Below are 13,297 nucleotides of genomic sequence, written 5' to 3'. Positions count from 1 at the left end.
ATCTTAATATTTTAATCCCTTACTAACTATGTCGAGCAAAATACGAAAGTGGTCGGACGAATATGTACAATATGGATTCACATGTATAACGGAACGTGATGGGAGTCAGCGTCCTAATTGCATGATTTGCAATGCCAAGTTGAGTAATTCTAGTCTAGCTCCGGCAAAACTAAGGGAACACTTCCTTAAGCTGCATGGAGATGGAAAATACAAGAGCACAACGCTCGCTGAATTCAAGGTGAAGAGAGCAAGATTCGATGAAAAGGCTACTCTGCCTGTTCTCGGCTTTGTACCCATCAACAAACCGATCCTCATAGCATCGTACGAAGTTGCTTACCTGATCGCAAAGCAGGACAAACCACACACCATTGGTGAAACACTCATAAAACCAGCTGTGTTGAAGATGGCAAATATCATGCTGGGAAAAGCGGCTGAAGTTCAGTTATCTGAAATTCCTCTTTCAAATGACATCATCAGCAACAGAACAGAGGACATGAGCAAAGACATCTTGGCTCAAGTAGTTGCAGATCTGATTTCAAACCCGGCAAAATTCAGTCTTCAACTCGACGAGACCACAGACGTTTCCAATCTAAGCCAGCTTGCAGTATTCATGCGCTATGTGAAAGATGACGTGATAAAGGAAGATTTTTTATTTTGTAAGCCTCTTACAACAACAACTAAGGCAACTGATGTGAAGAAACTTGTGGATGACTTCTTCAAAGACAACAATCTTTCGTGGGATATGGTTTCTGCAGTTTGTTCGGACGGAGCTCCAGCCATGCTCGGAAGAAAGTCCAGTTTTGGTGCGCTAGTGAATGCCGATGCACCACACATCATTGTTACGCATTGCATTCTGCACAGGCATGCGTTGGCAACAAAAACCTTGCCTCCAAAACTGGCAGAAGTTTTAAAAATTGTTGTGGAATGCGTGAATTATGTGCGAAATAATGCTCTGAAGCACCGCATCTTCAAGGAGCTGTGTAAAGAAATGGGATCTGAATTCGAGGTACTTCTGTACCATTCTAACGTTTGGTGGTTATCCCGGGGACAGGTGCTGAATCGTGTTTTTGCCATTCGTGTGGAATTAGCTCTGTTTTTGCAAGAGCAGTAACATTGTCATGCAGATTGCTTCAAAAATTCTGAGTTCATTCTCATTTTAGCATACATGGCTGATATCTTTGCAGCTCTCAATCATCTCAATAAGCAGATGCAGGGTGGTGGAGTCAACATCATCGAAGCAGAAGAAAACCTGAAAGCTTTTCAAAAAAAGCTACCATTATGGAAACGACGAACATAAAACGATAACTTTGCAAACTTTCCCCTACTAGACAACTGTGTAAGCAAGATCGAAGATGTATCTGTTATCGGAGACATTTCTGTACCCGCGGAACTGAAGCAAACTATTGCCACGCACTTAGATGAGCTTGCAAAGTCTCTCGACGGATACTTCCCTACAAGAGAGTCATATCCAGCATGGGTGAGACAGCCGTTCACGTTTAGTGTTGAGACAACAGATGTCAATGATGAATACCTCAATGAAATCATTGAAATTCAGCAGAGCCAGGTTCAACAGCAACTCTTCAGAACAACAAAGCTCTCAACGTTTTGGTGTCAACAATTGGTAACGTACCCTGTTATTGCTAAGAAAGTTCTGGAAATTTTCATACCGTTTGTTACAACATATCTTTGCGAGCAATCCTTTGAGGATGCTGGACATAAAAACGAAGAAAAGGAACAGACTTTGTTGCGAAAATGACATGAGAGTGGCACTTGCCAAGGTAAAGCCGCGCATTTCTGAACTGGTCTCTGAGAGGCAACAGCAGAAGTCACACTGATTTGCAGTAAATTTCATTATTATGTTATTATTATTCGAAATATAGGAGAACTTTTTTGTTTTCAAAATTGATATTATTTTTTCCTTCACTGTATACCTATGTTTTGAATTTGTGAAAATCATATTTTATTTTTCCAATAAAGAAGGGTTCGGTGAACACGCATATGAAACTGGTGGGGTTCAGTACCTCCAACAAGGTTTAGAACCACTGGGCTAAGTGAAAGCACAAGTCTAGGGAACTAGACTTCTTTTAACTGCACAGGTTGATCTGTGCATGCTTCAACAGTCAGACTTCATGAACCACTGCATGACCTCCCCATTGTTTTATTATCCAGGGCACTGAGTACCAACTCTGGTAATTATTATAGCTCTCACACTCAGGGCAGGATTAACCAATAGGCCAAGTAGGCATGTGCCTAGGGCCCGAAATGGTCAAGGGGGGCATCAACATTGTTTTTTCCAAACGGCGATGGGCCCCGCCATCATCGATTGGCAATGCGGGCCCCACCCCGATTGGCAACGCGCCCTCCCCCACATCGACAGAAAGTAAGACAAGCAAGCAACGGGAACTGTAATTGTGCAAGCGGTGCTGCTTGCCCAAAGCTTCCCTCTGACGCAGCTTCCTGTTTCCGCCTGGGCACATGGTGGGGCGAGGCAGGGGGGCCCAGTGTACTTGTGTGCCTAGGGGACGTCGACAAATTAATCCTGCCCTGCTCACACTAAGTCTTTTGGCTAACATGGCTCCTTCATGAAAAATAGTGATCACTTATCCAGGGTCCCACTGGCAGTAATTTATCTGACCAACTGTGTCCACATATGGCCAGAATAAAGCAGGAACTATACACAGGAAAACTACCAGAGGTTCTACCATAATAAGCTGTATAAATTGAGATTTAGGAGTTTAACAATTATACTCTTTTAAAAAAACGCAGAGGAAAAAGAGAACTTTAAGACGTTCATACACTTGCAGGACACATGAAATTAAATACTAGTTTTGACTACTGAAAAAAAGTAGAAAGATAAGGAAAACAGAGACAAAGGCAAGTTGAAAGGGAGGGAGAAACAAAGGTGGCTTGAGAAAGGAAAATAAAGAGCCATGACGAATATAAAAGGAGTAGCAAACAGCCGTGAAAAAAAGGAAAGAGCCAATGACAGAAACAGAAGCAAACAGCTAGAGCAAAAACTGGAACCAAGCCAACTTACCGGTGCGGGGATCGAAGGTAACAACGAACACTGCTACAATCTGATCTTCTTCCTCCTCCTCCTCCTCCTGCTGCTGCTGCTGCTGTTGTTGTTCAAGCGTCCATAGACGCCCTGCAGCAGGGCCCGACACGGCGGGGCCCTCAGCCCAGTCCAACAATGGAGCCCGATCTACCTGCTCAGCCATAACTAAGCAGGTTGATCACAACTTACCAAGCATTAAAACTTCCGGGCATCTGCAACGTCCGGACCCACATTCCGTGCTGCCGTCAGATCCGTCTGATAACTCCACCCAGTTTGGTGATGAGGCGAAACATGAATAGGATACGAAGGAGAGTTATTATGTGCAATTAATTGTTGACGTTTGGATTTTCGTAAAATAATCTCTATTTCTGACATCACCAAACCAACATTATTGTTTCCAACTAACTGTCGGACATACGTTCCATTTTCATGTCTTTATGTCTGTTAATAATGTGTACGGTTAGTACTGTACTGTATGCAAAGAAAACATCAGAAGGTGCTCTCTAAGAAGGCCCATGAATGTGTAAGCCAGTAGGTGTTGTCACCCCTGTTCCTTTAAATTATTCTCTGCAGTAGAGAATATGCCTCAAACCCAGAAGATGGAATTGCAAGTAACTTAATACAAGATTTACCAAACTTTTCCTGGGGACAGTCACCCCACAGCCAATCATATTTTCAAGATGTCTACAATTAATTTGCATAGCTGGCTAGGTGTATGCAGATTTATCTCATACATATTGCTGACCCCCACCCAAGGAGAATACCTAAGGTTACCATATTTCCTCTTAAAAAAAAAAAGGACGCATGGCCCTGCACTGTTCCCCCTAGCCCTGCCCTGCCCCGCCCCAGCCCCACATGAACATGTCTCCCCTGAGCTCTGGCCTGCGTCTAGAGGGTGCACATGCATGAATGTCGACACAGTGACATCACACATGCATGCATGTGTGTGATGTCATCATGTTGACACACGCAGAAGCCATTCAGACATGGCTCCAAGCTCGGGGACTTCCAAAATCTGGATAATCTAACAACAAATATCTTCCTACTTGGGGCAATGACACCAATAACGCTTCACGATATTCATTACTACCAGAATACCTGGTCTTGATCACACATGCAGAGTATGGATAAACCCTATGGAGCTCATAATCGAAACAGAAATGCATCTAAAAACCCGCCCAAATCGGCAGTTGGACGACATAAAAGACAGGTTGTCCAAGTGCCAATAATCGAAACGGGTTTTAAGACATATTCAGAGACTTTTTAGGTGTCTGAATCCCACTGTGCGTCCAGAGCTGAAAGAGGCATTTATGTAGGAGTGGTTTAGGCAGGATGTGGGACGAGCTAGACTTAGTTGTACTGTAGGGATAATCTTCCCCCCCCCCATACCGGTTCAGACGCAGGATACACGTAGGAGTCTCTGCCCATGGCTTTGTGCACTGCAGCACTGAGGAAGAAGGAGCCAGCCCAAAGACAACGCTGCATCGATTGCACCATGGACTGGCAGCTGAAGAACATTGTCTCGGGCCCGATACATGTGCTGGCAGGAAATTTCTGCGGACCGGCGGTTGAAGAACACTGACTTAGATGATCTTAAAAACAGGTCTAAGTCAGTGCCCAGAAGAAATCCAAAATGACCAGATAGCCACTCCAGACACAAAGTACAGACCCCACACACTCCCCCAGTTATCACTGACACTACCCCCCTCCATAAAAATCAGAATAAAACCGGACATACCTGCCTCCAAAACTTCAGCACCTGGCATAGGAAAGCCTAATAGAGCTTCACTGAGTGGCTTAAGTAGTCTGGGGTGGGCTAGTGAACCATAGAGAGGAAAACGCGGGCCCATAAGCCACTCTAACCACTGCATTCATGGTGGAAAATGTGAGTCCACCAAAAAAAACTACTGCCAAATAAGTGGCACCTGCAGCCATAATCTTTATTGGGGTTGTAGACAGGTGGGTATACAGTCATGTGAAAAAATTAGGACACCCCAATAAATATTCAGTACTTTCTTAAGAAATGTTCATATATTGATGTCAAATCTTTTTTTTTTAATTTATCTCTGGAAAAGAAAGTGATATAATTGCAGGCATACAACTAAAGTTTTTCTTGATTTACTCATGAAACAAAAGATATCCATAAAAATGTACATTCTAACTGAGGAATAAATTAGGACACCCTATACCCTAATAGCTAGTGTTACCCCCTTTGGCTGAAATAACTGCAGTGAGATGCATCTTGCAGCCATCTACCAGTCTCTGACATTATTTGAACCGGACACTCCATCTCTGATAAACCACTTGAGGTCCAAAAAGGATCTTAGCTGATCGGGTGCATAAAATATAAATTTCAAACCCGTATATTTAATAGTACATTTGCCATGGTAGGTTAACATAAAAGTAGCACCCAATTTATTTGTCTCATCTCTCATTGCAAGAAATAACTTGCGCCTTTCTTGGGTTAATTTTGTTACATCGTGATATAACCAAATTTTTGGCCAACATGTCCTTTTTTCTGGCGTCCAAATAATTCAATTTTAGACTCATCTGTCCATAGAATACTATTCCAGAAGTTGTTTCTCTTAGAGAGCAAAGGTTTCCCCCTTGCACACCTCCCATGCAAGTTAAATTTGTGCAGTCTCTTTCTGATTGTAGAGGCATGCACTTTTACATCAATAGTAACAAGAGCCTGCTATAGGTCCTGTGATGACATTTTAGGGTTTTTGGAGACTTCTTTTAGCATCTTTTGGTCTGCACTGGGGAGTCAACTTGCTTGGGCAGACCTGGGCATTTTGGCAGTTGTTTGGAAAGTCCTCCACTTGTACACTATTTTCCGGACCGTGGACTGGTTAATGTCAAATTCTTTCAAGATCTTTTAAAATCCCTTACCAGACTTATAAGCTGCTACAATCTTCTTTCTGAAGACCTCAGACAGCTCTTTTGATCTCACCATGCTGTTCACTCTCACTGCAGCAGTCATGAGCACACCAAACTAAGGGCTTGTTTTACAAAGCCATGCTAGCGGCTGCAGAGTGGTAGCGGCCTCAAAGCCCATAGAGATTTAAAGGGCTTCGGGGCTGTTACCGTGCGGCAGTCACGAGAACAGCTTTGTAAAACAGGCCCTAAATGTCTGAAGTTTAGGCAAACATCCTTCAAAATGCTGAGTAACGATGTTCTAATCATGTGCACCTGATGTGATACAACTGTGTGGGATTTGAGCCACTTTAAGTGGGAGGATATGTGGGGGTGTCCTCATTTATTCCTCAGTTAGAATACACATTTTTGTGGATATCTTTTGTTTCATGAGTAAATCAATGAAAGGTTTTGTTGTTTACCTGCAATTATGTCACTTTCTTTTCCAGAGATAAATAAAAAAAGTTTTGACATCGATATGTGAACATTTCTTAAGAAAGAACTGAATATTTCATGGGTTGTCCTAATTTTTTCACAAGACTAGTAGGTTTTGGGGGTGTTTTTTTTGGGGGGGGGGTTTCATCTTGACCTGCAAGAGATTTGTGGTGAGATGTTTATTTTTTTATTATTTATTCCTTTTTTTATACCGTTCTCCCAGGGGAGCTCAGAACAGTTTACATGAACTTATTCAGGTACTCAAGCATTTTTCCCCTTCTGTCCCGGTGGTCTCACAATCTATCTAACATACCTGGGGCAATGGGGGGATTAAGTGACTTGCCCAGGGTCATAAGGAGCAGTGTGGGTTTGAACCCACAACCTCAGGGTGCTGAGGCTGTAGCTTTAACCACTGTGCCACACTCCCTTTATGTGGCACCCTTTTTGTAAAGTTCACAGCACTGCCCTGTAAGGTGCTCCACTACTCTGTTGCCATGTCTGGGTGGCCAGTCCATCACTTTGCTGGCCCCTCCCATGTCCAAAAGGTCTTGTTCTAGGCATTTGGGACTTGGATGATTTTTTGGATAAGAATGTAGTATAAAGATAGACGTACTAGCGGTCTGGACCATCAAACAGCTGGATGTAGAAGTAGATGATTTTTGAAAGAAAATTTGGGGGGACATATTTGTCTAGAATGGACTTTGGACGCTGCTGACTTTGAGCGACTAACACCCTAGGCCCAAAATGGACTTAGACATTTGGTTTGATTATGCCCCTCCATGCAATTACAGGACCATAAACTAAAAGTCCTAATACACACAAACAAAACCCTGCGATGGCAGATTCTGCATGCAGGACAACAACAGAGAAACAGAAATAAATTTCTTCCCAAACAATGCAAAATATAGGCAGCAGATGTAAATTCTGAAAACGGACACATTCAGTCACTAAATTTAAAATAAAATCACTTTTCCTACCTTTGTTGTCTGGTGATTTTATTTTTCCACTCATCTTTTCCCAGTCTCTGGTTGCACTTCCTTCTGTCTGTGCTCTTAACTCTGTTTCCAAAGCCTTCTTACCATTTGCTATTTTCTCTCCTTCTCTTTCTGCCCTACATTCATCTCTGACATTAACTTTTAAATATTTAACTTTCTTCTTTTTTTTTTTTTTTTTTACTTTTTCCTCAGATCTATCTACTTTCCCATTCTTCCCTTAACATCTATCCATGAGCACTAGCTCCTCTCTCTCTCTGCCCTTCCCCACCATCCATGTGTACCATCCCCTTCCTCTTTCTTCTCCCCTATTCCCATCTATCCATAAACAGGATTTCTTCCATCTCTCTTCCCTTCCCCACCCCTCCCATTCATGTGCACCATCTTCTCTTCCCCCTTCCCCTCTATCCCTGTTTACCAAACAGCATCAAAGCAGGTGCCATAAGGCGGTAAGAGGGGCCAAAAGAGACTACGAGGCAAAAATAGCCAAGGAGGCAAAAAACTTCAAGCCGTTTTTTTGATATATTAGGGGGAAACGACCCACAAAGGAAGCAGTGGGGCCACTGGATGACCATGGAATAAAGGGAGTGCTAAAGGAGGACAAAGCCATCACCGACAAACTGAACACATTTTTTGCGTCTGTATTTACCGAAGAGGATATACACAACATACCGGAAGCCGACAGGCTATACGCAGGATTCCGGAAGACTGGAAAGTGGCGAATGTTACGCCGATCTTAAAGAAAAGTTTGAGGGGAGATCCATGAAACTACAGACTGGTGAGTCTGACCTCGGTACCAGGAAAGATGGTAGAGGCACTGATAAAGGACTGCATCATTGATCACCTTGACGGACATGATCTGATGAAGACCAGCCAGCACAGCTTCAGCAAAGGAAGATCTTGCTTGACGAACTTGCTGCACTTCTTTGAGGGAGTAAACAGGCAGATAGACAAGAGTGATCCGACTGATATTGTATATCTGGATTTTCAGAAGGCGTTCAATAAGGTTCTGCATGAACGACTACTTCAAAAAATTGCAAGCCATGGCATCGAGGGTAAAATACAGTTCAGGGACGCTGGTCCCCATTCCAGATGAAGTGCTGGGACTTCAACCGTTTGGAACTGCTTTAGGCATTCAGGAACATGCTGCAGAGCAAAGCAGTATGAGTTTTCATGGACAATGTGCTGTGATTTAATGGGTGGAGACCCACATTTTGGTGCTTTCGGCAGTCCATGTGGCAGGAGTGGAAATTAATTCTCTCAGCCAGAAGACCCTGGATCTCAGGGACTGGTCACTGTCTCAGGAAGCTTTCACCTGCATTATAAATTGGTGGGAGCACCCGACATTTGATCTGATGACATCGGCAGCCAACAAGAAGGTGGCTTGGTTTTTCAGTCGAAGACAAGAGCCAGTAAGCAAAGGCCTTGGCGCCCTTGTGCAACCCTGGCCAAAGGCAGGTGATTTTTATGCCTTCCCTCCATAGCCCATGATAGGCTGACTTCTGCTGAGGATCATAGCATACTAGGAGCTGATGATTCTAGCAGCACCAGACTGGCCGAGGCAACTGTAGTATGCAGAACCAGTCTGTCTACAAAGGGATCAAAGTCTTACACTTCCATGTAAATCCCGCCTATTCACGCAGGGTCCAATTGCCTTGCAGGATCCAGAATACTTTGATCTTAAAGCATGGCTCTAGAGCATGTGGTGCTAGCCCATAAAGCCGCCCTTCTAAAATATAGGAAGAAGGTGACCATAGCTGCATATGCGAAAGCCTGGAAGTATTTCCAAGCTTGGTGCGCTCAAAGGAGTGAGGACCCAAGCTCGACACAGAAGTTCTATCAGTTGACTCTCTGAAAGATCAGATTGCGAGGCTCTCCTGTTTTGGGACTAGGATTAATAAGTGCGCCATATCCACACATCCACATTGCGCCTCCGTCCTCCCAGAGCGACAGCCTTTTCCAGCATGGAGTTGTAATCTGGTCCCCCAGGTGTTTCTTAGAGCGCCCTGCGAACCTTTGGAGCATGCTTCTCTGATGGACCGTACCATCAAGATGGTGTTCTTGTTGGCAATGACCTCAACCCGATGAGTGTCAGAACTACAGGCTTTGTCATGCAAAGAGAATTTCGGATTCAGGTGTGGTCTTATGCACAGTCCCATCTTTCTTACCACACCAACCAAGAAGTACACTTGCCTTCCTTCTCTCCCTCGGGATCAAGAAACAGTGATCAGGTGTTGAAAGTGTTGGATGTGCGCAGATTCATATTGCGGTATCTAGAGGTTACGAATGAATTTAAATTGTCTCTTTGTATTGGCAGGGACTATCCATGAAGGCCAACCTGCCTCAAAAATGACCATTTCCAAATGGATCTGTATGGTAATTTCTTCAACCTATATCTAAAGTGGAAAACGTCCCCTATATTCATGAAGGTGCACTGCACTATAAGCCTGGCTTTCTCATGGGCTGAATCTTCAGCGGTGTCCCTGGAAGGAATATGTAGAGAGGCCACTTGGTCTTATCTTCACACGTTCACAAAGTTTTACAGGGTGGACGTGGCGGCCAAACAGGACTCTGCATTCAGATCTTCAGATATGACAGCAGGCTCATTTGTCCCACCCTAAACTCGGGGGACTGCTTTGATATATTCTACAGGATTAGGAATAGTGTCTCGTGCACTAGAACAGTGTTTTTCAACCTTTTTACACCCATGGTCCGGCAGAAATAAAAGAATTCTTTTGTGGCCCAGAAAACTACTAAGACTGAAATTTTAAAAAAACACATTTCCACCCCGTCTCCGCGAGCTCGATCCCTGCAAACCATCTGATCCCATCTGCACAAGCCTCAGTTATGATTTTATATTGAACATATTTTATTAAAGTATAAAAAGAAACAATATTCTGATGGAGGATCCAAGATGGCGATCTGAGAGCAGGACGCGCTGAGCTGCGTGTCCCAGGATCGTATTCGTTTGAATTTTTCCTAGCGGTTTTTACTTACCACGATGCCGAAGAGACGGGGCCGGAGTGCCGCTTCTGCCTCGCGGCGTCCTGGAGCCCCGGGTCTCGGAAACATACAGGATCTCCTGAGGCGCATGCAAGAGGCCACAGCGACGTCGGATGGCGGCCCGCAGAGGACACAGGGAGGCGAACCCGTTGTGGATACTCCTGGGCCCGATACCACGCTGAGCCCTGACGTTAGGGCACCGCCCCCGCAGCCCCAGACGACCAGCTCTCCCAGGGGCGGGGAAACCCCGGATTCAATGGTTTTCTCCTCTCCAGAGGCAAGGAAGGATTTACTGGAGAGCTTGGAGGTTGGGGCCCACTTTTCCAGGGCCCCCATGGAGATGTCTGGGGGAACACCATCTCAATCTGAGGGGGAAGGACAGAAGACTCCCCTCGAAGGACTTCAGGACGGTGAGCAATTTACACTTACACAAACTCCAATTGTACTGATTAAACCTGCAGTAGTGACTTTAGACTCTATTTGGGACTTAATGGCTGGTTTTGTTAAAAATATTACTCCTACATTTCAACAAATTGAAGAGAAAATTAAGGAACATGATAAGGAACTGAAGAACTTAAGAGAAGAAACAAATACTTCTAATTCATCAATTCAAAAAATAGAAAAAGAAATTGAATCATCGAAACAAATTCAAGAGATCTTAGTTAAAGACAATATTAACCTAAGGAAGAAGATTGAAATGCTTGAGAATAACTCACGTAGCAATAATTTAAGGTTAATTAATTTTCCAAGACTCGAGTTAGTAACACCTAGAGATATGCTTAAGAGATATCTAATGGAAAATTTAGAGATATCCGAAGATTCATTACCACCATTTTCAAGGGTTTATTACTTGCCTGATAAAGAACAAAATCAACAATCAAAAGTAAAATCTTCAGATCAAGAACCTTTAAATATTTCACAGGTTTTAGAAACATCTGAGAAGGATTTAGCATCACCAGCCACTATGATTATCACCTTAGCTTTGCCAATTGACAAAACATGGTTGTTAAAACTTTACTTTAAAAATAGACAAAAAAGCTTTCTTGGTTATAAAATATTAATGTTCCCAGATCTGGCACGGGAGACGCAAAGGCGCCGCCGTGAATTTCTTCTTTTGAAACCTGGGGTTTTATCTTTGGGGGCAACTTTTTATTTGAGACATCCGTGTAAGTGTATTGTATATTATCGTACGTTTAAATATGTGTTTTTTGAACCATCACAACTGACTAACTTCGTGGCTATGTCTCGTCTGAATGTTAACAATCTTTGAGCCCTATAATTTAGATATTGTGACCCCTATCTCAATGCTATAGCTCTCAGTTTTCTGTTATTATTACTGTTCTTTTTTTTTTTTTTTTTCTCTTCGCCAAGTTTCTTTAATTCTTGGATCTTAATTTGTGGACTTGAGCATAAATAGTATAATTGTTAACTTAGGAATTATATTACTATTGTATTTGATATCCATTCTATTCTTGCTTTCTGTACAAGTGTAATACTTGAAATTTAAGTTGAAAATAATAAAAATATAATAAAAAAAAAAAAAAAAATATTCTGTACAATTGTCATTTTATAAATACAAATATACAGAGCAAGGACCAACAAAACCCCTGTCTCCCCTCCCCTTCACATATATCCCCTCTACTATCAAGAAAACTGAACAAGCCAAATTATTACAGAATGCTACACAGAGTTTCTATGCTATGAATCACATGATGCTGTTCTGGTTTTCACTTGTTTTCTCTAGCTGTTGTATTTTTCTGTGCTTTCTTCCTACTGGCTGTGTGTGCCTTTTGCAATTGCTAATAAAGATAAATAAATTAAAAAAAAAAGAATGCTACACAGAAATATCATGCTAACAGAATACATGACAGGAATAGTGTTAGGGGAGTGCCCCCTAGTCAGAGAGAGCCCTAAACCAGCTGGAAGCTAAAGAAGCACTGCCTGGGCTTTGCAGTCCCCCGTTATGTCTCTAGCAGGTTATATTTCAAATCTGATATATTCTAATGACAAAATAGAAATAAAATGATTTTTTTCTACCTTTTGTTGTGTTGTCTCTGGTTTCTGCTTTTATCTTCTTTTCACTCTTTTCCTTCCAGCGTCTGCCCTGTCTCTTCAATCCAGCAACTGCCTGTTCCATCCACTGTCTGCCCCTTCCAGAAATGGTCTGTCTCCCCCCTGCCATCTCTCCTGTAGACCCCCCCTTTGGTCTGGCATCCATCATCTTCCCTCTGTTTCCTCATTGTTTATTGTTTATTCAGTTTTTTGATTAAACGCTTTTTCGAAACTACAAAGCGTTGTACAAGGTTTAAAATAACATTTAAACAAAAATATAACAATTAAAACATACATTTCTATGAAAACTACAAGACTGACAGCAATTACATACTAGGTAAATACGGACCAACAGGCCCCTAGACACAAATAGGGAGAGGGGGGAAATACAATTGATATAGAAAATGTGAGAAACATTTAAGGTAAACACAAAAGGGACTGGGAAAATAAATGTAAAAAACTAAGAATAGGTTAATCTCTAAAATACAATTGATCAATTAAAAGCATCTTTAAAAAGAAAGCACTTTAAATTGCTTTTAAATTTTTTTAAGTTTTTTTCCATTTTTAAGTATAAAGGAAAAGTATTCCAGATCATAGGGGCTGTCACAGAAAAAATGGAGGTGCGACGTGTACCAATTATTTTTAAAGATGGAATGTTAAGATTGTATTGAGAAATAGATCTTAAAGCTCTCGAAGGGTCATATGGAATCAAAAGTCTGTCTAAAAATGCTGGTGTATTGGTCTGCAAAGTTTTGAATGTCAGAAGGGCGATTTTATAAGTTACCCTGTGTGGGACAGGCAACCAGTGGGCATTTTGAAGCAAAGGGGTAACATGATCAAA

At 42.4% G+C, this 13,297-nt stretch overlaps 1 protein-coding gene across 6 annotated transcripts in view; it reads right to left on the bottom strand.

The window, feature by feature from the left end:
• The window catches only part of DENND11 (DENN domain containing 11), a 256,066-nt gene extending 252,734 nt beyond the window's left edge, over positions 1-3,332 (bottom strand). For 2 of the 6 annotated variants that reach the window (XM_033958010.1, XM_033958012.1), the window contains exon 1: positions 3,038-3,177. Coding sequence is in view for 2 of the 6 variants with exons in the window: in XM_033958013.1 (XP_033813904.1) it covers positions 3,038-3,221 (184 nt within the window). In the remaining 4 variants the exon portion in view is untranslated. Of the gene's footprint in view, positions 1-3,037 lie in introns of all 6 variants that reach the window. The other 4 variants (XM_033958013.1, XM_033958009.1, XM_033958014.1 and 1 more) reach the window with 4 other exon arrangements.
• Positions 3,333-13,297: the final 9,965 nt, after the last annotated feature.

Source organism: Geotrypetes seraphini, chromosome 9, assembly GCF_902459505.1.
Source record: "Geotrypetes seraphini chromosome 9, aGeoSer1.1, whole genome shotgun sequence".
NCBI lineage: Eukaryota > Metazoa > Chordata > Amphibia > Gymnophiona > Dermophiidae > Geotrypetes > Geotrypetes seraphini.
The sequence above is the reverse complement of the archived record's forward strand: the minus strand, read 5'-3'. Positions and strand labels throughout refer to the sequence as shown.